Raw genomic sequence first — 26746 nt, 5'->3', positions numbered from 1 at the left:
CCCCAAATTTCGATATTCCTAAGTTCTACCCAAAATTCCCAATTCTGTCATGAAAACCCTAGATTCTAGGATGAAATATTGTAAAAAGAAGTTAAGGAGTGAAAGAAATGAGTTAAAAATCACTTGTATTTTGGGGAAGAAAGAGTGTCTTGAAAAATCGCCTCTTATGTTTTAGGGTTTTGAAAAATAAAAAATGGCTGAAAAGTCCCGTTTATATATACCCCTCTCAGACCCTCGCCGCTGACCGCAGAAAAAGGACCGCGGCCACGGAGCTCTACCGCGGACCGCGAAATATCGAGCGCGACCGCGAAGGTATGGCCTTGCCCACCACTAACCGTGAAAACCCTACCGCGATCGCGAAGACCCCACCGTAGCCGCAAAGATTCACCGCGGACCGCGAAGCCTGGTTCAGAGACCTGCAATTTTCTCTGAACCTGCAACAGTTATTTTCTAAGTCTAATTTCACTCCGTGGCCTATCCAAAACTCGCCCCGATCCCTCGGGACTCCAAACTAATCATGTACGCAAGTCTAAAAATATCATACGGACTTGCTCGTGCGACCAAATCATCAAAATAACATCAACAACTACGAATTCAATCTCAAATTCATACAATTACTCAAGAACATTGAAATTTCCATTCTCTCTCAACTATAGGTTCGTTTTATACCAAACCACTTCCGATTCTTACCAAGTTCCACAAATTCAACCAAATTATTATTTAAACTTGTACCGGGCTCCGGCACCAAGATACAGGCCCGATACCATCAAGAAATTGCATTAATTCACTTCTAAAAGCCTTTATATTTTTCCAGCAAACAATTTTCTTTAAAAATTCTTTTCTCGGGCTTGGGACCTCTGAATTCGATCTCGGGCATATGCCCAAGTTTCAAATTTTCCTACGGACCCTACGAGACTGTCCGATCATGGGTCGGGGTCCGTTTACTAAGAATGTTTACCAAAGTCAACTTTAATCAATTTTAAAGGCCAATTTCCTTATTTTACTTAGAGTTCACATAAAAGCTTTTCGGAAACACACTCGGACTACGCACGCAAATTAAGGTGAGATAAAAAGAGGGTTTTAAGGCCTCGGAACATAGAATTTACTTTTAAAATGAGTGATGACCTCTTGGGTCATCATATAACTCAACTTAAATCAATTTTAAAGGCAAAACTTAGCATTTTCCTCAAATTGTCACACAAAGGATTTCCGGAAACGCGCCCGGAATGCACAAGCAAATTTGAGGAGAAAGAAAATAAGGTTTTGAAGGCCTTGGAACCCCGAATTGGGTTTAAAAGAACGAGATGGCCTTTTGGGTCATCATAGAGAGTCTGGGCATCGCGAATGCACGATAAAGGTCGCATTCGCAATGGAGAATTGAATCAGTAGTGGAGTTCACGCATTGTTCTTTGCGGTCATGTGAGGAAGGACAAGATCGTGTAGGTCTGTGGAGGTAGTGGTTCGCGATTGCAGGTGTGGAGACGCGTTCACATAGGCTTGAATTTTTGGGGCAGCTGAATTGTGCTTTGCGATTGCGAGGCAATTTAAAAAATGAGGGTTTGAGTTCATAACACAAATTTGATTTTGGGAGCTTGGTGGGAGGCGATTCTTGGAGAGATTTTCAAGTGGGTGATTGGGGTAAGTGATTCCTACCTATTTTTGGTTAATTTTTATGTTTATGCCTTTGATTTCATCATTAAATTAGTGATTTGTGGTGGAAAATTGGGGGGAAATGGAGGAAAGTTCTTAGGCCTAATTTTAAAATTTTGATCAAGATTTTGATATCGGATTTGAGTAATTTTGGTATGGGTGGACTCGTGGTTGAATGGGTGTTCGAATTTTCTAACTTTTTTCCGATTCCGAGACATGGGCCCGGAGGCCTACTTTTGAGTTGACTTTTTGACTTTTAATTAAGAGCTTAGTATTTTCTTATGGAATTGATTCCTTTAGCTCGTGGTGACTGTATCGAACTATTTGTGACTAGATTTGAGGCATTCAAAGGCCATTTCGCGAGGCAAGGGCATATTAGAGTAGAGATTTGCATGGTCTGAGATAAGTAACACTTCTAAACTTGGTCCTGAGAGTATGAAACCCTAAATTATATGTTATGTGATTGGTGCTGAGGTGACGCACACGCTAGGTGACGGGTGTGTGGGCATGCATTGTAAGAACTATGACTTGGTTGATTACATGGAACTGTATAGTTGATTTATCTTGTTGTTATCCGTATTTTCATCATGTGATAAAGTAATTGAGCTGCCAATCATGCTAGAAATTATGTTTAGGATATATGTCGGTACTGTTGGGACCCACAGTGGTTGTTCCTTGCTATTGAGGTAATTGTTTAATTAAAGTCATGTACTTAGTCATATGCATCATTCATATCATATCTCAGTCTCTATTATTGTACATTGTCAAATCTCATATCATTGATTAGGGCTGCTTAGTATGAACGTTGTGAGCCCGAGAGACTAGAGAGATTGATAACTGATTAAGGTCGAGGGCCTAATTATGAGTTATATTATGGAATCGGACTGCACGCCGCATCATGTTTATTTAGTTATACCTGGATCTGGATTATTATTAGCGCTTGGGCTGAAGGAGCCCCTCCGGAGTCAGCACATTCACAATGAGCGTAATTGATTTATATTGAGGGATGGATCTTTCTAGGGTCTGGAGCTTGCCTGGATTATTTACATTTGGGGATGGATTTTCCCTGGGCTGGATTGGCTGAATATAGTACTGAGTAACTAACTGTTAGTCGATATATGTATGTATTTTGGGATGGATCTTCCCTGAGCTATATTGGCCATATACAATACTAAGTGATTGAGTATTCTAAGAGTATGAGTACACGAGACTTCCAGTATAGTGCATCACGTACAGAATCTACATTGGCATTGTAGATATAGCTAGGTCATATTCCTCATATCATGCAAAATTGATCTATCTTACTTGTATTAAGTTTAAGTGTTGAACTTGAAAGCATGCCTACATTTCTATACTATTATTTCTATTATGAACTGTACATGTCGAGTTCGTCACTACTTTCAATACAAAAGTTAGATTTGTTACTATTGAGTTAGTTGTACTCATGCTACACCCTGTACCTCGTGCGCAGATATGGGTGCTTCAGGTCACGACGGTTGCTGAGTTATGGAGCCTGGACCTTCGGAGATCATCGAGGTAGCTGTTTGGCGTTCGCAAACCTTGAGTATCCTCCTTTATCTTTCATGTTATGTTTCATTTTTTATTTTCTAGATGGTGTATCAGACTATATCCTTATGTAGATGCTCATGTACTCGGTGACACCTCAGTTTTGAGAGAGATTATGTATTGAGTTATGACCTCATGTCTTGCTTTTAAAAGATTTCTCTTTAATTAAACTGTTTTCATATCTTTCAAAGATTTAAGTGTTTGAAATGTCTAAGTAGTCGGCTTGCCTAGTATCATGATAGAGGTCATCACGACGGGTTGGTTTTGGGTCGTGACAATCCTTAAATTTAAATAACCAGCAGGTGAATCAGATCATACCTCAATAGAAGTTTTCAATTGTAATGACCCGACTGGTCGTTTTGAGCATTTACATTTCATTTGATTGTTTGAGGTCTTGAATAGCTTCATATGATGTATTTTGACTTGTGTGTATGGTTGGTTTTGGTTTTCGAGCGGTTCGGGATTGATTTGGAAGAATGATTCTCATTTTAGAAACTTTAAGTTGGAAAAGTTGATCAAGTTTGACTTTTGTGTAGTAGTCCTCGGATCAGAGTTTTGATGGTTTCGTTAGGCCGGGATAGTGATTTTGGACTTAGCCGTATTTTTGGATTTACATTAGGATGTTTCTAGAAGGTTTTGGCTTGAATCGATGAAAGTTGACAATTTGAATGTTTGAAAACTTCATAGATTTGACCCGAAGTTGACTTCGATGCTATCGGGTTTGGATTGTTGTTCCGAAAGTTAGAATATGTTCGTTTTGTCATTCGGGGCTTGTGTTTGAGGTTTGATTGCATTCTAGATTGGTCAGGCTTGAATCGAACGCTTGGCTCGAATTACGAAGTTTATGAACTAAAGAGATTGATCTTGATTGACAATTGTAGTTTTAAAGTTGTTTTGCATGATTTAGGCTTCAAGTAGGTCCGTGTTATATTTTGGGATTCGTTAGTATGTTTTGATGGGCCCTGGGGTCCTCGGGTGTGTTTCGGTTGATTTCGTATTATTTTGGACTATGTTTCATTGCTGAATAATTTTTATTCTGGTACTTCCGCATCTGCGGAGGGTTGATCATAGATGCGAGTCGGTAAATGCGAGCTTGTGGTCGCAAAAGTGAAACTGGACTGAAGGATGAGAAGATCACAAATGTAGATGGTTTGGGCAGAAGCGTGACCGCACCTGCGAGGAGTAGATCGCAGAAGTGTTTGTGCATTAGCGGTCAGGTGATCACAGATGCGATAGGCCGAGCTGTTAAGTGGGATCGCAAGTGCGGGAGTTTCTCCAAAAAGTTGAGCCGCTGATACCGAAAAGGTTCCGCATATGCGGATTAGTTGGGCAGAATATAATTTTGAAGGGTTTTGGTTATTTTTCATTTTTGGAGTTGTGGAGCTAGGTTGTAGGCGATATTTGGAGGGCTTTTCATTACAATTGAAGAGGTAAGTAATCCTTACTTGATTTTGGTGTTAGATGTTGATTACCCATAGATTATTACACATAATTTATGTGAATTAAAGGTGAAATTTAGGAGTTTTTGAACTATGATATTGGAGAGTGTAAATTGATTATTTGAGGATCAATTTTGGGTGAAACACATATATTTGGTCTCGTATTGGAATTAGTGTTCATACTTTATGAGTTTTGTCGGGTTCCGGAGTGCGGGTACGTAGTTGACTTTGCATAATTGAACCAAGATCTTAGCTTTATTGTTTGGGCTTATTTTCTATGGTTTCTATTAATATTATTAAGTTATTCTGGCTGGATTTGAGTTGTTCAGAGGTTGATTCATGTGGGAAAGGTTTCTTAGAGTATTGATTTAGCTTGCTTGAGGTAAGTATCTTACCTAAACTTGGTTGAGAAAATAGTTGATTGTGTTATTTGTGATAGTTACATGATATGGGTGGAGCATATGTGTGAGGATGAGCCCATGTGTGTGCATGGGGGCATTATTCATGCTCGGGGTAGTGCTTAGGGTATGATATGCCTTAAAATGATTGTTAAGCTTCATGTTGTGATGGTTTTTATATTTTACGCATGTTGTGAGCTATTTGAGCCATGTTTGAGGTTACATAAAGGTTATTCTCCTAATTGAACCTGATAATTTCTATTTTCGTGATGCATTTGCCTGATTTGAGATATGATAGCACACTTTGTATATGCATACACCTTAGCATGTCCAGGGGTATGAAATTTGATTTTTATTGATCAAGTACAAGTAATCTTGTATATCTGCTTTCTGTGTGATACGGCTTGGATTGGTAGAATGTGCCCTCGTCATGTGGATTGTGATATTAAGCCTGTGACCACGCCAGACAAATTATGATATTGAGCTTGTGACCACGTTAGATGGATTGTGATATTGAGCCTTAGACCAAGCCGGGCGGATTGTAATATTAAGCATGTGACTATGCTGGGCGAATTGCAATGTTTATCATGTCACCACGCCGAGTGGATTGTGATATTGGCAAGTAAATTGTCCGTGCAACAAGTAAGTTGTTCATGCGTTCGATATTATTAGCATGTGAGTTGTCCGTACAGCATGTGAGTTGTCCATGCAGGTCCGAAATATTGTTATTATTGGCACGTGAGTTGTGTGTACAATTGATAGTATTAGCACATGAGTTGTTTGTGTAGCGTGCAGATATGGATCCATCCCAACGGTCACCCCCTCATGTGCCTTCTTGATGGTGTACACGCAGATTGTGAGAAACGGATGAGTTTCTCGCTGATGTGGACTTGGAAAAACTTATTAGTGGTTTGGTTCGATTATTGAAATTCTGATGTGGTCCTTAGAGCCGTATTGTAATTTCTATTTGGATCGGGTTGTCCGCCACAACAAATTGATATTTGGTTATTGCATTTCTTCTCTACTTGCAATTTTCTTGGATGTATACATGATTTTATTGCATCTCTTCTCTATTTGCTAGCCCCAGTCATATACGTGTTTTTGTGCATATCTTCTTTATATGTCACCTTACTTGATAAGATGAGACATGGTACATATCTTCTCTATATATGAATCCGTATGACTTCACTTGTTTAATCATGCATATCTTCTCTACATGCAAGTTTTATGATTTAATGATATTGGACGCATATCTTCATTATATGCTGACTTTAAACCACAAGTGGTGAATCTAATAGTGTCAAAAGTGAGTTTAAAGGATATATATATATATATATATATATATATAAATATTGAGAGGCTTAGTAGTGGAGTAAAGATGATACATATATGTGTATATACATACACACATATTGAGAGGCTTAAAGAATTTATAAACAATAATATATTGGAATAAAGATGGTAGATATAGGTCAAATTTTGATGTGACTTGCCTTGTGATATGTTCACTGTATTACAGCGAGTACGGAACCAAAATGTGGTTCTTTTGGACAAGTCGCACATTAATAGGTGTAAACAAAAAGATAAAAATTTTATATATAGCGCCCAAATACTGGGCGCTATACATTAACGTTAATTGTGCCGTTAATGTATAGCGCCCAGTATTTGGGCGCTATATATAAAAAGCTGACACTAACAGGTATAGCGCCCAAATACTCGGCGCTATACATATTTTTTAAGAATCGAGTTGTCTTCCTCAAGACGACGATTCTGCTTCTTCTTCCTCAATATTTTACATATTCTTCTTCTTGGTCCCCCACTCCCATACCTACTGCCCCACCATTTTAAAAAAAAAATTGGGTCCCCCGTCACATAAAAGGTGAAGAACGTAGGTCCCACATTCGAGTAGAGCTTCGTATTATTGTTGATTCACACTTCTAGAGTCAAAATTTCAATCTATTTGCTTTTCGAAAATTCTAAATCGAGGTATTTCGGTTTATTTTATGTTGAAACTTTTATAATAATGCATATTATTTGATTTGTATGTGTTCTATTTTGGTTTGTGTTTTTTTTCGAAACTAGTATGTTAAATTTATCGGGATTTAATATTAGTGTTTTATAAAAAAATAAAAATTTGTCAAATAAATTTGTTTGTTAATATCCTGATTTATATATATGTGGTTTCATGTCGTTTTGTGTTTTATTTGCAATTAAATTTATTTGTTGTTTATGTTTAGTTTAGATTATTTTTTAACATAGTAAAATCTAGACCTTTTTAGCGTAGTAAAATGTAGACCCTTTTAGCGTAGTAAAATTTAGAGCCTTGTAGCGTAGTAATGTGTAGTATTTTAGCTTAGAATTCCTTTTGTTTAAGTATCTTATACTGGCAGTTGAAAATGCAAACTTTCAACAATTAAGTTAATAATTGTATCAACACACATAATTACTAATGTTAATTTGGTGCCACTGGGCCTCAAAATATCGAGCTCGGAACCTATAGGGGTGTGTGTGTGTGTGTATGTATATATATATAATTTGTACAATTAAGTTATTAAAAAATATGAATTTAAATTATAAAACAAATACATAATTATTAATGATAGTTTGGTGCGACTGGGCCTCAAAATATCGAGCCCAGAACCCATAGGTATATATATATAATTTGTACAATTAAGTTATTAAAAAATATGAATTTAAATTATAAAACAAACACATAATTATTAGTGATAGTTTGGTGCCACTGAGCCTTAAAATATCGAGCCCGGAATCCATAGGTATATATATAATTTGTACAATTAAGTTATTAAAAAATATGAATTTAAATTATAAAACAAGCACATAATTATTAATGATAGTTTGGTGTCACTGGGCCTCAAAATATCGAGACCGGAAATCATAGGTATATATATATACACCTATGGGTTTCGGGCTGTACAATTAAGTTATTAAAAAATATGAATTTAAATTATAAAACAAACTCATAATTATTAATGATAGTTTGGTGCCACTGGGCCTCAAAATATCGAGCCCGGAACCCATAGGTATATATATATATATATATATATATATATATATGTCACGACCCAAAAATTCCTCCAAAGAAGTCGTGACGGCACCTAGTTTCTAAACTAGGTAAGCCTAACATTTACTGTAATAATATGGGTATTTACTAACTTTAAATTAAATTACTCTGAAAAAATACAATTCCCAAAATCGGTAGTACAAATCATAAGTTTTTTTCTAAGAGTTATACACAATAAGTACATCACTGTTCCGAACAAAAGGAACATATGGAAACAAGTACAATTGAAAGTGACTCCGCGGACCGCGAAGGCTGCAGCAGGTTTATCTCGGGTCTCCACTGCAACGAACAGCTACTATTGATCAAATACCTGGATCTGTACACAAAAATGTACAGAAGTGTAGTATCAGCACAACTGACCCCATGTGCTGGTAAGTGCCTAGCCTAACCTCGGCGAAGTAGTGACGAGGCTAGGACCAGACTACCGAATAAACTTGTGCCATATAGCGTACAAAAATAATAGGAAGCAGATAACAACGATGACAACAATGATCAACCAGTGAGATAAATAGCAGGCAACAAGAACACCATAAATGTTTCTCAACAAATAATAAATACAAGTGCAATCAATTAATCAAGTCCTTCAAATATAAATCTTTCGCCTATAAATCCTTCAAGTAATAATCTCTAAGATAATATGTTTTTCAATAAATATATTTTGAATATATTTCCTTCAAATAGATATCTTTCAGATAAGCATCTTTCGAATATAATTCTTTCGAGTAAAGGTCACCTTGTGACACCTCATTTCATAATCATAAATAATATAGGTCTTAAGCCACTTCAAAATTTCACAGCACCTCGTGCCCACATTTATGTCACAACCGCACGGACAGCTCACGTGTCATTAAATAAAACCAAAATATTTTCCTCCGGCACCTTATGCCCCCACATTTCTGTCTCACATTGCACAACAATATTCTCATGTTACTCAGCTCATAGGTTCCATAACCCAATACAATTAAGAATGTTCAAGGAGCCTCATTCACTTAACATAAAGTAGAGTACATCTCCCAACGCAATTAGGAAATCAACAAGAAAAGATGACGTTATTATTTATTTATTTCTGAAATCATTTGATAAAGAAAATACCCTTTTCAATTACTGTACTAATATCGAATGAATTAGTACCTTTAATACGAGAAATCAATTGAGTTAAAAATGTGACAATTTTTTTGAAATTTGGAGTTTTGAACACAAACAAATAAATAAGGCGAGGTATCGTAAACACTATGGATTCGAACACAATGGGTCACAACAGTAAAGGGACCTATCTAGTTAATACACTTGAATTGTTAATAACAAGTAAACACATCAACAGTGTGTAGGAAAACAATAGTTGCACGGCATGATCCTTCATACTTTTACTCTCGTTCTCACCAAATCAATCATATAAAGTACACGGCATTTTCCTTCGTGCTTTACCTCACATAATGATGGCACGGAATGATCCTTCGTGCATTAACACTCTCTCATCAAAAATACACGGCATCACCCTTCGTGCACGATCCCATAATATCATATATAAGTGGACGGCGTGCCACACGATCCCATAATATCATATATAAGTGGACGGCGTGCCACACGATCCCATAATATCATATATAAGTGGACGGCGTGCCACACGATCCCATAATATCATATATAAGTGGACGGCGTGCCACACGATCCCATAATATCATATATAAGTGGACGGCATGCCACACGATCCCATAATATCATATATAAGTGGACGGCGTGCCACACGATCCCATAATATCATATATAATATCTGACTTTATATAGTAGGCCCCTTTAGGGGAGGATAACAACTCAATACCTTTAACCCGACAAGGGTACAGCTAACGACCCAAATATCCCGACAAGGGAGAGTATATATATCAGTCTACACATCCCGGCAAGGGAGTACTCACAACACATTCTCTTTTTAAATCACTTCTTCCTCAACTAACACATTCATGTTCGAGCTAACGCTCCAAAAGTACACCAATCACAATTCTACCTCAATCGTTCACATTATATGAAACTCATCAAGTAAACAAGGAGATTGTGTCACATTATTCGAATTAAAAGCAATTAAGACACACGGTCATGCTAGACTCCGGTGCATAGATAACCGTCACCATGCCTATACACCGTACTCCACATTAGCAAGTAGCAAATAACATCCTAATCCTATTTCCTCAAGCCAAAGTTAGAACAAACACTTACCTCGAACTTCCACGGCCAACTCAAGCCTTTGCCTCGCGAATTCGTGTCCGAAATTCTCAGATCTAGTCATAAACAATTCAATTCAGTCAATAAAAATTATAAGAATTAATTACATATGAATTTCTACATTTTCCATTAAAATCCAAACTTTAACTCAAAATTGCCCGTGGGGCCCACGTCTCAGAATCCGACGAAAGTACCAAAATATGAACACCCATTCAACCACGAGTCCAACCATACCAAAATTATCCAATTCCGATACCATTTGGTTCTTCATATCATCATTTTACATTTTTGAAAGGTTCCACAATTTTCTTCCCAAATTCCATCTCCAATCACGAATTAAATGATGAATTCAGTGATAGATTCATGTACTCTAACCAAATCTGAGTTAGAATCACTTACCCCGATCAATTTCTTGAAAAACCTTCGAAAAATCGCCAAAATCCGAGCTCTCTAGGTCAAAATATCAAATAAAAACCCAAAACCTCGTATTTATAGAGTACCCCTCGGATTCTGACACCGCTGACCGCATAAAAAAGACCGCGGTCCGCGCAAAATCAGCGGGGTCCGCACAGAAACGTCCGCGGTCGCGCAGGCCTTGCTCTGCAGGGACAGGCTTTAGTATTTTGGCCATTACTTTCTCTACAGATATTCAAATTGCGATATCTTTATCTTTCTGCAAACTAGACACGAAGGGCTACAACTTTCATTTTTGAATCACCTCAAAATTCCTTGTGTATCAAAAGATATGAGCTTCCGAAGTAGGACCAGTGACCTGCAGATTCTTCCCCTGCGCAGTCGCGCGCCCAGCGCGAGAAAGAGCGCGGTCCGCGCCGCCACTGCTGCCCTCTACATTTTTCTAAGTTCCGGGGTGTCCATACTCGCTCAAAACTCACCCGAAACACACCCGAGGCCCCCAGGACCTCAACCAAAACCACCAACAAGTCTGAAAACACATCACGGACTTAGTCGAGGCCTCAAATCACATCACATATCATCAAAATCACCAATTATGCATGGATTCAAGCCTAAGAACTTATTAAATTTTCAAATTTCACAACCGATGCCGAAACAGATGAAAACTAGTCCGAATGACCTCAAGTTTTGCAGACGAGTCCAAAATGACATAACGAAGCTACAGAAACGCTCGGAATTCCATTCCGACCCTCGGATCAAAATCTCACCTATCAATCAGAATTCGCCAAAATACTAACTTCGCCAATTCAAGCCTAATTATATATCGTACCTCCAAAACCACTTCCGATCACTCTCCTAAGTCACAAATTACCTCCCGAAGCTAACCGAACCATCAGAACTCACATCCGAACCCTCTAATACATATGTCAACATCTGGTTGACTTTTTCCAACCTAAGCCTCAAAATATTCTTTATATTTAACTCCGAATCTTCCGAAAACCAAACTCGACCTCACATGCGAGTCATAATACATATTACGAAGCTGGTCGAGTTCTTAAGTCGTTGAACGAGGTGTTAATTCTTAAAACGACAAGTCGGGTCGTTACATTCTCCCCTTCTTAAAATATACGTTCGTTCTCGAACGTGCCAAGAATTATTCTGAGGACATTAAATTGATGTTTCTACTTTTACACATATGCTCGTTGTTGATACCACATTACCACATTCAAATAAGTTTGACAATACCATTTCAATTGAGGTTATTTCTCTTACCCGTATTTGTAAACTTTAAGAGCAAATTTCTTACATTCCGAACATTTTCAAAAAGGTCCAATTTTTCACATCATCACACGATCTTAGTCTCACCTGGCTATAGCAACTCGTGCCTACGCACGCATCAACCTTTTAATAGCACTTAACGGTTGTTCCACACTCCCCCACTTAGGGTCATTCACCCTCAAATAAGAAGTAGTGTCCGCTCTTAAACACATAATGTAACTTATCTCTATCTTCGCATATCTTAATGTCCCAAATGTTTCTAACTCCCAAAATTTTCAGAAATTTCGGCAGAGCCTCCCCTGTAATTGGGCTTATCCACCTGTGAGAGTAACCCAAAACAACTCCTAACAACACATCTACAACCCAACAAAGCACCACAATGTATATATCAATAACACTAATCTCAGCATTACAAGCATGACATTATCACAATGATATCTTGACATAAAACGCATCATATGTATGACCTTAACCACATCTCTGATCTCATTAGTTGTTCACAATCAATTACAAAATCGTCAATTAACCTCATGTTAACCAAAATCTCATTTCAATTCCCTTTTTTTTTCACAATACTGACAACCAATCGCGAGGCATGAAAACCTCATCATTATTTACCCAAATCAACGAATCACATTTAACGCCACCTGGGCACTCACCTCGTAGGTCAAAACTCAATAGCTACAACATAAATATGGCTAAATATGCACAGAATCACATAAGAAAAATTTATCAAATAAGCCTAACAGGCATGACTACCTGTTAATACTATAGTACAAATTTAAATTTCATAAAGGGAGAATTTAAACATATAAATTTTTCACCACAAGGACCTCGTCCTTATATAACTTCCACCGTGGCTTGTAGCCCGTTTTAAATATTTCACATCATATAAAAAAATTGTGAGGATCTCGTCCTCAACTCTGCATCACAAGTAATTGCACATTGTGCCAACTGAATTCTTTCCATTTCTTTTCTTTCTTCTCATAAATTCCGATAAACATCTCAACACAAAATGAACCCCCATACCAATAGGGCGTACAATTCATAAAAATTGAAATCAATTATTCTGAAATCACATCAAATCCACTATAGTGAGTAATAGAAAGTAATTTAATTTTTTTTTTGGACTTATAGCCCTTAATAGTGTACAAAATAAAATGATATACACGGGTCAATATCATCAAATCTCCCAACAGGGATAAACTTAAAAGTGGGTCACAACATTACGAAGCTCACCCATAAGCAGAGCATAATAGGAGGACTCGCCTCAATTTTTAGAACCAAATCAAATTAAGGAAAAATATCCTTTTTATAACAATCGGAATCGTACCTATAACGACACCATCTGGTGTAGTAGTCTTAGCCACACCATAGCAATTATATCAATGGGTCGGGCCTCCACCTCTTAGGCGCCATCTACCCGCTCGTCCTCTATCTCTAACTTGTAGTGTATGTTGATTAGTAACTATAATGGAGTGTGTGGATTGACTGTTCTACTAAAGTAGGTTTCTCCCAAGTCTGGGACAATTTCTCATGATGTTCCTAGTATCACCACATTCATAACAACTCATCTACAGTTCGGCTTCTCATTCTGAGTCTGTGTCGGATAACTAGGATAACCATTGAAGGAATCATATGCCAGTGGTGCATTAAATGATGACTGTCCCATGAGAGTGCCCTGATTAATTGGAGCACTACGAGTATTCTGAAATTGTTTCCATGTTCCTGCTAATACCGAAATGTAGAATTATTATGGACACAGGAATATCGAAAGTCCCAACATCTTCCTATACAAATCTCAGCTCTTACTCATATACAAGTTTCAGAGAACCTTTGAATACCACATAAATACATCTCAGGCCAAAACTGATATGACACATGACCCCACAATTTGATCGTTGATAGTGGACTCCCTTCACTTAGCACGAAGCTATATGAAACATTCTGATGATTCACAATACTAACCTTTATCGCTCGTACGACACCGGTCATAAGACACCTCAAGCTATTTATTTGGCGCATGTCATCCTCGTGACAATTAAACTCGCTTCCTCCAGTGTCTTGGCTTGCTAATATGTACCCTCCGCCAAATAGAAATCCCATACAAACAACATTATCTCTAATACCCCCAACTATCTTCGGATCTACATCCACCTCGTGACCATGCCACGATTGTGATGATTAGGCAACTAATTAAGCCCTCTTAAGATATTACCTATCAACCAAATGTCAGAATCTGATGCACCCCCATGCGCACAACTGAAAGATCTTTTTGCGCTTCCATATCTTCAAATCTGAACGACACGTGGTAACAATGGTTGAGTAGCCCTGTCTCTCTTATAACCTTTTACGGTATCACAAACCATTGGCGTAGTGCGCAATTCCATACATGAGTGGATGCAAACGAATATAAGATATATGCTTCAAGCTGAATAAATGTTGCACGATAAGGAATGAATGAAGTGGAATTTTTTTTTCCTACTAGTTCTGTAGCCTCTCGAAGATAAGTACAGACGTCTCCGTACCGATCCGCAAGACTCCACTAAACTCGCTTATGACTTGTAGCACCTATGAACCTCGAACTCTGATACCAACTTGTCACGACCCAAAAATCCCTCCAAAGAAGTCGTGACGACACCTAGTTTCTAAACTAAGTAAGCCTAACATTTACTCTAATAATATGGGTATTTACTAACTTTAAATTAAATTACTCTGAACAAAATACAATTCCAAAAACCGGTAGTACAAGTCATAAGTTTTTTTCTAAGAGTTATACACAATAAGTACATCACTGTTCCGAACAAAAGGAACATATGGAAACAAGTACAATTGAAGGTGACTCCGAGGACCGCGAAGGCTGCAGCAGGTTTATCTCGGGTCTCCACTGCAACAAACAGCTACTATTGATCAAATACCTGGATCTGTACACAAAAATGTACAGAAGTGTAGTATCAGCACAACCGACCCCATGTGCTGGTAAGTGCCTAGCCTAACCTCGGCGAAGTAGTGATGGGGCTAGGACCAGACTACCGAATAAACCTGTGCCATATAGCGTACAAAAATAATAGGAAGCAGATAACAACGATGGCAACAATGATCAACTAGTGAGATAAATAGCAGGCAACAAGAACACCATAAATGTTTCTCAACAAATAATAAATACAAGTGCAATCAATTAATCAAGTCCTTCAAATATAAATCTTTCGCCTATAAATCCTTCAAGTAATAATCTCTAAGGTAATATGCTTTTCAATAAATATATTTTGAATATATTTCCTTCAAATAGATATCTTTCAGATAAGCATCTTTCGAATATAATTCTTTCGAGTAAAGGTCACCTTGTGACACCTCATTTCATAATCATAATAATATAGGTCTCAGCCCACTTCAAAATTTCACAGCACCTCGTGCCCACATTTATGTCACAACCGCACGGACAGCTCACGTGCCATTAAATAAAACCATAATATTTTCCCCCGGCACCTTGTGCCCACACATTTCTGTCTCACATTGCACAACAATATTCTCATGTTACTCAACTCATAGGTTCCATAACCCAATACAATTAAGAATGTTCAAGGAGCCTCATTCACTTAACTTAAAGTAGAGTACATCTCCCAACGCAAATAGGAAATCAACAAGAAAAGATGACGTTATTGTTTATTTATTTCTGAAATCATTTGATAAAGAAAATACCCTTTTCAATTACTGTACAATATCGAATGAATTAGTACCTTTAATACGAGAAATCAATTGATTTAAAAATGTGACAATTTTTTTGAAATTTGGAGTTTTGAACACAAACAAATAAATAAGGCGAGGTATCGTAAATACTATGGATTTGAACACAATGGGTCACAACAGTAAAGGGACCTATCTAGTTAATACACTTGAATTGTTAATAACAAGTAAACACATCAACGGTGAGTAGGAAAACAACAGTTGCACGGCATCATCCTTCGTGCTTTTACTCTCGTTCTCACCAAATCAATCATATAAAGTACACGGCATTTTCCTTCGTGCTTTACCTCACATAATGATTGCACGGAATGATCCTTCGTGCATTAACACTCTCTCATCAAAAATAGTACACGACATCGCCCTTCGTGCACGATCCCATAATATCATATATAAGTGGACGGCGTGCCACACAATCCCATAATATCATATATAAGTGGACGGCGTGTCACACGATCCCATAATATCATATATAAGTGGACGGCGTGCCACACGATCCCATAATATCATATATAAGTGGACGGCGTGCCACACGATCCCATAATATCATATATAAGTGGACGGCGTGCCACACGATCCCATAATATCATATATAAGTGGACGGCGTGCCACACGATCCCATAATATCATATATAAGTGGACGGCGTGCCACACGATCCCATAATATCATATATAAGTGTCTGACTTTATATAGTAGGCCCCTTCAGGGGAGGATAACAACTCAATACCTTTAACCCGACAAGGGTACAACTAACATCCCAAAATATCCCGACAAGGGAGAGTATATATCAGTCTACACATCCCGGCAAGGGAGTACTCACAACACATTCTCTTTTTAAATCACTTCTTCCTCAACTAACACATTCATGTTCGAGCTAACGCTCCAAAAGTACACCAATCACAATTCTACCTCAATCGTTCACATTATATGAAACTCATCAAGTAAACAAGGAGATTGTGTCACATTATTCGAATTAAAAGCAATTAAGACCCACGGTCATGCTAGACTCTGGTGCATAGATAACTGTCACCATGCCTATACACCGTACTCCACATTAGCAAGTAGCAAATAACATCCTAATCCTATTCCCTCAAGCCAAAGTTAGAACAAACACTTACCTCGAACTTCCACGGCAAACTCAAGCCTTTGCCTCGCGAATTCGTGTCCGAAATTCTCAAATCTAGTCATAAACAATTCAATTCAATCAATAAAAATTATAAGAATTAATTACATATGAATTTCTACATTTTCCATTAAAATCCAAAATTTAACTCAAAATTGCTCGTTGGGCCCACGTCTCAGAATCCGACGAAAGTAGCAAAATATGAACACCCATTCAACCACGAGTCCAACCATACCAAAATTATCCAATTCTGATACCATTTGGTCCTTCATATCATCATTTTACATTTTTGAAAGGTTCCACAATTTTCTTCCCAAATTCCATCTCCAATTGTGCATGGATTCAAGCCTAAGAACTTATTAAATTTTCAAATTTCACAACCGATGCCGAAACACATGAAAACTAGTCCGAATGATCTCAAGTTTTGCAGACGAGTCCAAAATGACATAACGAAGCTACAGAAACTCTCGGAATTCCATTCTGACCCTCGGATCAAAATCTCACCTATCAACCGGAATTCGCCAAAATACTAACTTCGCCAATTCAAGCCTAATTATATATCGTACCTCCAAAACCACTTCCGATCACTCTCCAAAGTCACAAATCACCTCCCGAAGCTAACCGAACCATCAGAACTCACATCCGAACCCTCTAACACATAAGTCAACATCCGGTTAACTTTTTCCAACTTAAGCCTCAAAATATTCTTTATATTTAACTCCAAATCTTCCGAAAATCAAACTCGACCTCACATGCGAGTCATAATACATATTACGAAGCTGGTCGAGATCTTAAATCATTGAACGAGGCGTTAATTCTTAAAACGACTAGTCGGGTCGATATATATATATATATATATATATATATATATATATATATATATATATAATTTGTACAATTAAGTTATTAAAAAATATGAATTTAAATTATAAAACAAACACATAATTATTAATGATAGTTTGATGTTACTGGAACTCAAATATCGAGCTTGGAAACCCATAGGTGTATATATATATATATATATATTGTACAATTAAGTTATTAAAAATATGAATTTAAATTATAAAACAAACTAATAATTATTAATGATAGTTTGGTGCCACTGGGCCTCAAAATATCGAGCCCGGAACTCATAGGTATATATATATAATTTGTACAATTAAGTTATTAAAAAATATGAATTTAAATTATAAAACAAACACATAATTATTAGTGATAGTTTGGTGCCACTGGGCCTCAAAATATCGAGCCCGGAATCCATAGGTATATATATATAATTTGTACAATTAAGTTATTAAAAAATATAAATTTAAATTATAAAACAAACACATAATTATTAATGATAGTTTGGTGCTACTAGGACTTTTTGTAATATATATATATATATATATATATATATATATATATATATATATATATATATAATTTGTACAATTAAGTTATTAAAAAATATGAATTTAAATTATAAAACAAACTCATAATTATTAATGATAGTTTGGTGCCACTGGGCCTCAAAATATCGAGCCCGGAACTCATAGGTATATATATATATATATAAAAAATTGTACAATTAAGTTATTAAAAATATGAATTTAAATTATAAAACAAACACATAATTATTAATGATAGTTTGGTACCACTGGGCCTCAAAATATTGAGCCCGGAACCCATAGGTATATATATATGTGTGTATATGTGTGTGTGTGTGTGTGTATATATATATATATATATATATATATATATATATATATATATATATATAATTTGTACAATTAAGTTATTAAAAAATATGAATTTAAATTATAAAACAAACACATAATTATTAATGATAGTTTGGTGCCACTAGGCCTCAAAATATCGAGCCCGGAACCCAAAGGTATATATATATATATATAATTTGTACAATTAAGTTATTAAAAAATATGAATTTAAATTATAAAACAAACACATAATTATTAATGATAGTTTGGTGCTACTGGGATTCAAATATCGAGCCTGGAACCCATAGGTATAATTTTTGTATAACGCTAAAAATTGTGTATCTCAAAAAATTAATATTTAATATACAGAATAAAATACAATTAATGTTGTTTGAATTTACAATTGACGACATGGACGCGACTATACATCCCGGCGCTCGGACGTTGGATCTATTAGCCCTGCAGCCCCATCATAGATCCGAGTATATATGGGACGGACAATTGCTTAGGTAGACTTTCCGGGCCAGGAGAGTGGATCTATTGTGAGAGTTTTTGAGTCATAGAGTTTTACATCCCCGCGTGGTCCATTAACTTGAGGAGATGGGATTATATAGGATTATTAGGATTGGCCGGATACAGCTCGACTCCGCTCAAGCTTCCATTCAACAACTGTCCCGGGGTTAAAGTATTGCAGTGCGGCCATGTACTTTGGCAGAGATGCAAATGACTTATCCCAATTACCGTAGACAATTTCAGACGCTCGTTTGCGCCCGAGAAATGCCTTTCTTTTCGTAATGGTATGGACATATTCCTGGTGGACTGATGTAATGCACTCTTTGATTTTATACCTTATGGACGCTTCGAGGTACGGAATAAGTATAAGAGAAATCAAGTCAATATCCAAGTTGAAGTGATTCCCGTTGAATGTGTCCATTTCGCATGTGAGGGTGGGAATGTATTTACCCACTTTCCACATGCCTGTCTTCTTCTTGGTCGCACGCAACATCTAATTACATGGCCAATACCACCTACGACAAATAGCCTTGTATACCATCGGACTTGAATCCCATACCTGCATCTCACGACACTCTTTTACGTTGTGCATTTTACAAGCCCTACTTACGCGCGCTTTATCAGAAAAAAGCATCTCCTTTGCAAGCATCGTTGGTCTAGACTCATCCCACATTGCTGTCCGGATTTCATCAACATCCCTTATGAGAGCTTCCACATCCGGCACAGTTGGCAAGTTATCAATGTAAGGAATCTCCCTTGAATGAAACGACACTTTGGACTCGTACACTCTTCGTCTAGAGGGGTCTCTCTTCAAATCAGGTCCTTCCTCCTCATCCTGCGCATCACCATCCTCACGAGGAAAGGATGTCTCATCTCCGGATTCATCGGTATTGTTATCGTAATCACTGTTTTGTTCCTCACTCTGTGCATCTACCAGATCCCGATGTAATACTTCGTTTTCGGGCAATTGAGTGAGTACGGGTGGTTCAACTTGCTCGTTTTCACTGCACAACCAAAAAAAAAAGCTACTCAATTAATAAATGTTTTCCATATGGCTATATCACTTCACTTACAAGTCGTAATGTGATGAAATTCCATGATGGACGTTTTCAATTAGGTGATGACTACCGAATGGGCCACTTGTAAAATTCATATCCGGGCGGTACCCCCTATTAAATATATGAGTTACAAATTCAATACACCAAAAATATACATAATTAACACAAATGAAAATTGAAGTTTACCACTCGTCTTGTGAATTATGGAAAGCAGGGTATAAATTATTTTCTCGCTGCTCATTCGCCGGCGGTGATAAGTTTAAATCAAGGAAAACTCTTTCATCCGGAACCTGTCCGGCAAAAACTGCTCCAAAATAACCACCCGATGACTGGGGGTTATCTCTACTACGCACAACCTCGTTTTTTGGAACGTCTTCGACCTTCACGTACATCTCCAACATTGTGATTACAAGAAATTTCCGGCATTCATCCGGAGTCCTTAGAAAATCACTCAAAGTTTCATCATCGTCGATGTTAAACTCCGAGTAAAAAGCAGCCCCTTGCGGAGTGACTGAATACGGATATCTTCCGGTTACTTTAAGTATCACTGAATGTTTCCTCACACTCATTTTTTTGCATAACAACGATATCAATTTATCGTACTCCATTGTAAGTGGCAATTTAACATGACACTGAGCAGGTAAACTGTAGCCCACGGAGTTATTCTCCATCACAACCTCACTCCCCCAATATAATGAAACTCTTATTCTACGCTCTTCAGACATAATGAAAAAATGCTAGAGAATTTAACAACAATAAACGTTTCAACAAGAGTATAGAAATGGCTAGCCGGGAAATTTTTACGCTATACACCTTTTGAATGAATTTCTATACAATCCTAACCTCTTTATATAGGAAATGGCTAGCCGGAATATTTTTTTTATATATATATAGTGCCCCAAAAAGTGGGCACTATACGCTTTTGAATTATTAAAGTCAGAAATTATTGGTGGGGCCACGAAAAAGGTATATAGCGCCCAAATACTAGACGCTATACATAAAGTTTTATGTATAGCGCCAGGTTTTTGGGCGCTATACCTGTTAGTGTTAGCTTTTTATAAATAGCGCCCAAATACTGGGCGCTATACATTAACGGCACAGTTAACGTTAATGTATAGCACCCAGTATTTGGGCGCTATATATAAAAATATCATCTTTTTTTTACACCTATTAAGGTGCTACTTGTCCAAAAGAATCATATTTTGGTTCCGGACTCTATTACAGCCGGTTCAGGAGGATAAAAAATTATGAAGCACAACTTGCAAGAAAGCCTACTTCTTGTGTTCTTAGTAGAGAGGGATAGGTTAGGATTATAGGTTATTATTGAGCAAGTTACACATTTGGTTGGTCGACCAGAATAATTACATTCTCAATTTATATATATATATATATATATATATATATATATATATATATATATATATAGAGGGGGTTGCCGACTATTATTTAGTTTTCTACAATATAGCTCAATAGCAACACTTTCCACTTTTCGCTTGCTTTCTTTAGATGATCTATCTCATACGGCCCCTCTTATCTAAAATGCCTTGTTGCAAAAGAGAAAGAACAAAAAAGTTCTTTTTTTTAAGCTTGCGTCAGAAATTATTTATATTTATGTAACCGAAATAGTATATAAAATTTGTATAATTTTTGTATATAACATACTATATATATAGCGGTTATGCAGTTTTATTTCCCCGAAAAAAAGTATAAAGATCAACCAAAGAGCCTTAGCACAGGAAGGTTATTTTGTTTTTTTTCGCTTCCTAAGATCTCAACACCCCCCACCCCCCCCACCCCCCCACCCCCCCCCCCCTATATTTATAGTACCTATTCTATGAAATGGAAGCTTAATATCTTTTTCATTATTTATTTATTTTCTTGGCCACGGAGAAGTCCCCTGAAAAAACAGGAAGAGAGAAGGGAATCATCCACAATAAACTTTTGTGGAAGAAAAACATCACTTTCATATCCATTATAGGAAACAAACATGAGATTTGAACCATAATCTTACAAATCTAAAGCAATGACCACCAGAAGTGAACAAAATATGTATTATTTAATGACTTACAATAAACAGACGCAAAGGAATTAATAAAGATTAAAAAAGAACAAGTTAAAACAAAAAATTGAAAATCTACCATTGCTCTACATTAAAAAGTCAAAAGCTCAAAATCAATCTCAATTGTACAGATAAATTGTTTTGGAGTGATTCATTTTTTTACATGTGAAATGGTTATGGAGAGAAACTAGACTATTATCATAGCATGTTTGCTGCCTTCTTGTCCCCTTCCAACTAGACTAATCCCAATTTGTTTTTCCTCCATTTTTGAATTTTTTGATGTGTTGTTCCCTTCAGATGGAGGCAAATAATCCTTATATCAGGGTTCCAGACTAATTAAGCCAAACATGTTCTAATTGCCATGAAATGAACTCTTCTAACCAAAAACCACTTCTCTTGTCAGTAAGTAATTGATGTCCACTAAGCTTTTATGCGCAATCTTATTCCATTTCCGCAGCTATTTATTTTTCCCACTTGTGTTAGAACGCCCGAAAACCCGGTTCAGCGTGTGGATGGCTATTAACGACAGCAAAAAGGCTAGAATCACTTGCATATAATATAAACAACACATTAATGGATTTCAGCAATCAGGAGAATGGTGCTTGATCCTTAATTATCTTATAATCCAAGGATAATGTAGTAGACTAATGTGATTGGTAATGCTATCAACATTCCAAAAATAACCCTGAAATTCCAAGAAAATGTTACTTTGTTAGTTAAGAATTCAGAAGAAAAGGAAGAAATTCAAGAAACTAGCTAGGGGAAATTTACTTACGCAGTGCTAAGAATAGCCGGATGAACATTGTACTCCTTAGCAAACACAAACGGAACAATCCCTTGTGGCAATGCAGCCTAACATACAAACATTTCAAACAATTGTATTGAATTATTCATAAATAAAAAAGAAAAGGGGAATATATATATATATATATATATATATATATATATATATATATATATATATATATATATATATATAATTCCTTCAAACTCTTGCTCAACTATTATTTCTGGATGAGTTTAGATTATATACACTATCATATTTACGCCATCAAATCACTTTTACCTCTTGTACGAGGTAACATGTGTTGTTTTTAAGATTACTAATCAAGGAGAGACTTACTTCTAGATATCTTTTGCTTGAACTGATAGTGTAAAAAATTCTTTACTATGACGACGGGGCCGAAACTACAGAGGCATCAAGGGTGGTTAATTGACCACGTCAAAAAATTATAGTGTATCTATAAATAAAATAGTATGTTTTAGAGGTATATACTTATATTGAATGAGATAGAAATTTTGTCATTTCTTGCCAACCAATAGTAGATAATATATTAAAAGACACAACTGTTAATTATGTATGGTTTACCTGTACAATGGCGACATGGAGGAGCGTACCACGAAGGCCAACGATAATTGAAGCTGCAGCCATAACTGCTGGGCCAGTTAGAAATCTCACAGCCATTGCGAAAGCAGCCACTGTGTTCCCACATGCTATTATCTTAGGTTGAAGTGCCATAAATAAACCTATCATCAATCCATAACAAAATCCCCAATGTCACAATCCATTATCAACATTCTTACAAGCAATGTCGGAGCTAGAATTTAAAAGTTATGGGTTCTTAGTTGGGAGAGTGAATTATGAAATATTCTTAACTCTATTTGTACATCTATATAGGGTCGGAGCGAAGCACCGGATTCTAAGGCACTCGCGAGATCATTGTTGGATCCGCCACTATGCACTAACTATTTACCAGTAATAAGTTACTCCTCAAATTATGAGTCTTCGAGCAACGGTAAAGTTGTCTCGGTGTGACCTATAGGTCACGTGTTCGAGCCGTGGAAGCAGCCATTGATACTTGCATCGGGTAGACTGCTTATGTCACACCCCAGGGGGGCGGCCCTCCCTCCGATCCTGTGCAAATACAGGATATTTCGTGCACCCGGTTATAATTTAAGTTACTCTTCAAATTACATTTTCATGAGGATGACTACTTACCTAAGCTAAACATAGCCATTCCAAGGCCAGCGTCAGAGAGAATAGAGATTGACTTCTCCATTATTTTTGGCATATGCACATGCCACCTACAATAAACGGACAAAACAAACCACATTAATCAATGGAAAATTCCAACACCTTCCCTAATCAATTTGTAAATCAATTGAAAATGTTTCAAGAAGTAGAGACAATTAATCATTAACTTAATAGGATGATTAGCTCAATTACCGGTACGATATTAGGGACCAAATTAGACCAATGAGGCTCGAATAGGTGTTCGGGTTTCGGATAAGCTTGCGCCAAACCATGATTAAAATCAAACGTGTCATAACACTGGCCGGAGGCATCTGTTTTCCGGCACCGGAATCTTGAACTCCGGCAGCCTTGGTGTGTAATCCGGTGAGACCCTCTTTCTCTTCCTTTTTTTCATCTCTATCCTTCCCATCAACAATAACACCTCCAAAACTGAATTCTTCACCACCAAAGTCACTAACTTGGGAAACAGCTTCAAAAAAATAAATTATCAGGTAAAATCCCACTAACAGAGAAGGATTGCGGTAAGTTGACAGTCAGCAGAAAACGACAGTAATAATAAAAAGAATTATACCTTTGTTATCTCCATTTTGAGGGTGATCAGAAATCAACATTCTGATTTCTTTGGCACCATCAGACCGACAAGATTGTTCGTTAGCACCAAAATCAGTGCCACCAAACACGTGGAGGCCTGCGGCATCCGACACTGGTGAAGCACTGGAGCTCCAGACAAACATATGGAGCTCCTTAGCATCATGGCTAGCCCTACCATTCTGCTGTTGCTGTAAATGTACTTGTTGCTGAATTTTCGTGCTTTTAGGAACTATAGAAGCAATTTCCGGATTTGGGGCCGGATAAGAAGCCGGCAAATTAGACTGTGCAGGGTAGAATCCGAACCTCGGGGAGCTCTGAGTTAGAGCTCCCTGAGCACAGTTTTCTTCAAAATTAGATGGTCTAGGAGTTGTATCCGCGGGACCAAAATTTGATAACCTTCCTGGAAACCCCATCATTGCGTAAAAATCGGTGTGGTTGAAATTAGACCCTCTTGGAGTTGGATTTCTTGATGAACTTAAGCTATAAATTTCAGCTCCAGTAAGATTTGATGGCCTAGGTGTCATAGCAAATGACTTTCTTGACACATTCGATTTTCGTACAGTGACATGAAGTTTACCATCTTGGCCTATTTCAGCGTCTGTTTCAAGAAAATCTTGGCCATCTAAGGAAACAACATCAGATTCAACTTTTAATGAAACAATTTCCCCTGCTGTTTCAGGGAATTGTTCCATGATCAACATCTTTGCGCCGCGATATTCGAACAAGAAAAGCAAAAGGGTGTACCAAATAATACATTGTAACACCACAACTTGTACCATTAAACTACCTGAATACTCACCATACATTGCAATTAACAAAGGAATTCCCATTACAAGTGTATTAGGAAGAGTTGAAAGTGAGAAAATTGTTATGCTCCATTCAAGACTACCATTTTTGGTCAAGTTAGCCCATAAACATAACACTACTAACATGATGATTTTTTGTAGTGTGTCAGCAGCAATGAAACGGAAGTTCATTTCATAAGGATTGTTCATTGAAATGAAGTGGAAAGACAATAAGGGGACGGCGAAAATGGCGACGAAACGATTGATGCCGGAGCATTGATCAGGGGAGAAGATTTTCCACCATCGGACTGAGCCATAGGCCAAGATCATGGCCACATATAGAGGAACAACTGCTGTCAAGACAACATAAAGATCGTGCCAAGATATCATCTTTTTTTGGTCAGTTTGGACACAAGAAAATGTGGTTAGTTTTGCACAAATCAAGAATGGTGGTTATTTAATTGTACTATACTGACTAAAGGGATATGTGTGTAGTGTCTCTGTATGGCTGATTTTCTGTTGTGTTGTGTTCTGTTTCTGCAGCAAATCAGAGAGGAATAATGGGCTAAAAAGGACTGGGGAATTGAAGTGTGTTTTGGGGAAAAAAGAAGAAAGAGAAGAATGGAGAGAGTGAAAATACATGAGAATGTAAATGTAGATGATATATATATAGGAAAGAGTGTGTGGAGAGTTGTCTCCGTGGAATGTGAGTAGGGAAAGCCCTTCGAACAACGGTGAAGTTGTCTCCGTATGACTTTAGAGCATGAGTTCGAGCCGTAAAAGTAGCCGTAATGCTTGCATTAGGGTAGGTTGTCTATATCACATCTTTTGGCATATGACCCTTCTCCAAATTTAACGTAAATATAAAATACTTTGTGCACCGAACTGTTTTTTTTAGTGCGTAGAGAATGAGCTAATTGAACTGGAAATTACATAAGAGAGCTTTGGGGGCCAGTTGAAATTGAAACAGGATGTTGACAAGGAAAAATAATGGATTTAAGATATATATATATATATATATATATATATATATATATATATATATATATACATACATATATATATATATATATATATATATATAATATAACAATAT

General features: G+C 37.0%; 1 protein-coding gene across 2 annotated transcripts; it reads right to left on the bottom strand.

Annotated features, from left to right (window-relative positions):
* Positions 1-22217: 22217 nt before the first annotated feature.
* Positions 22218-26292, bottom strand: LOC104213514 (auxin efflux carrier component 3-like). 2 transcript variants are annotated; one of them, XM_009763033.2, is made up of 6 exons: positions 24846-26292; positions 24467-24743; positions 24239-24324; positions 23609-23766; positions 23015-23091; positions 22218-22924 (listed from the first exon to the last, which is right to left on the bottom strand). In XM_009763033.2, exons 1-6 carry the CDS (start codon positions 26038-26040, stop codon positions 22858-22860), a joined length of 1860 nt encoding a protein of 619 aa, XP_009761335.1. In that variant the 5' UTR covers positions 26041-26292; the 3' UTR covers positions 22218-22857. The 2 variants fall into 2 exon arrangements, with proteins under 2 accessions (XP_009761335.1, XP_009761336.1); XM_009763034.2 differs by having other exon boundaries at positions 24467-24731; positions 24846-26284.
* Between the last annotated feature and the right edge of the window lie 454 nt (positions 26293-26746).

The sequence above is a fragment of the Nicotiana sylvestris genome, chromosome 4 (assembly GCF_000393655.2).
Source record: "Nicotiana sylvestris chromosome 4, ASM39365v2, whole genome shotgun sequence".
NCBI classification, from domain to species: domain Eukaryota; kingdom Viridiplantae; phylum Streptophyta; class Magnoliopsida; order Solanales; family Solanaceae; genus Nicotiana; species Nicotiana sylvestris.
This window is presented reverse-complemented; position numbering and strand designations above follow the sequence as displayed.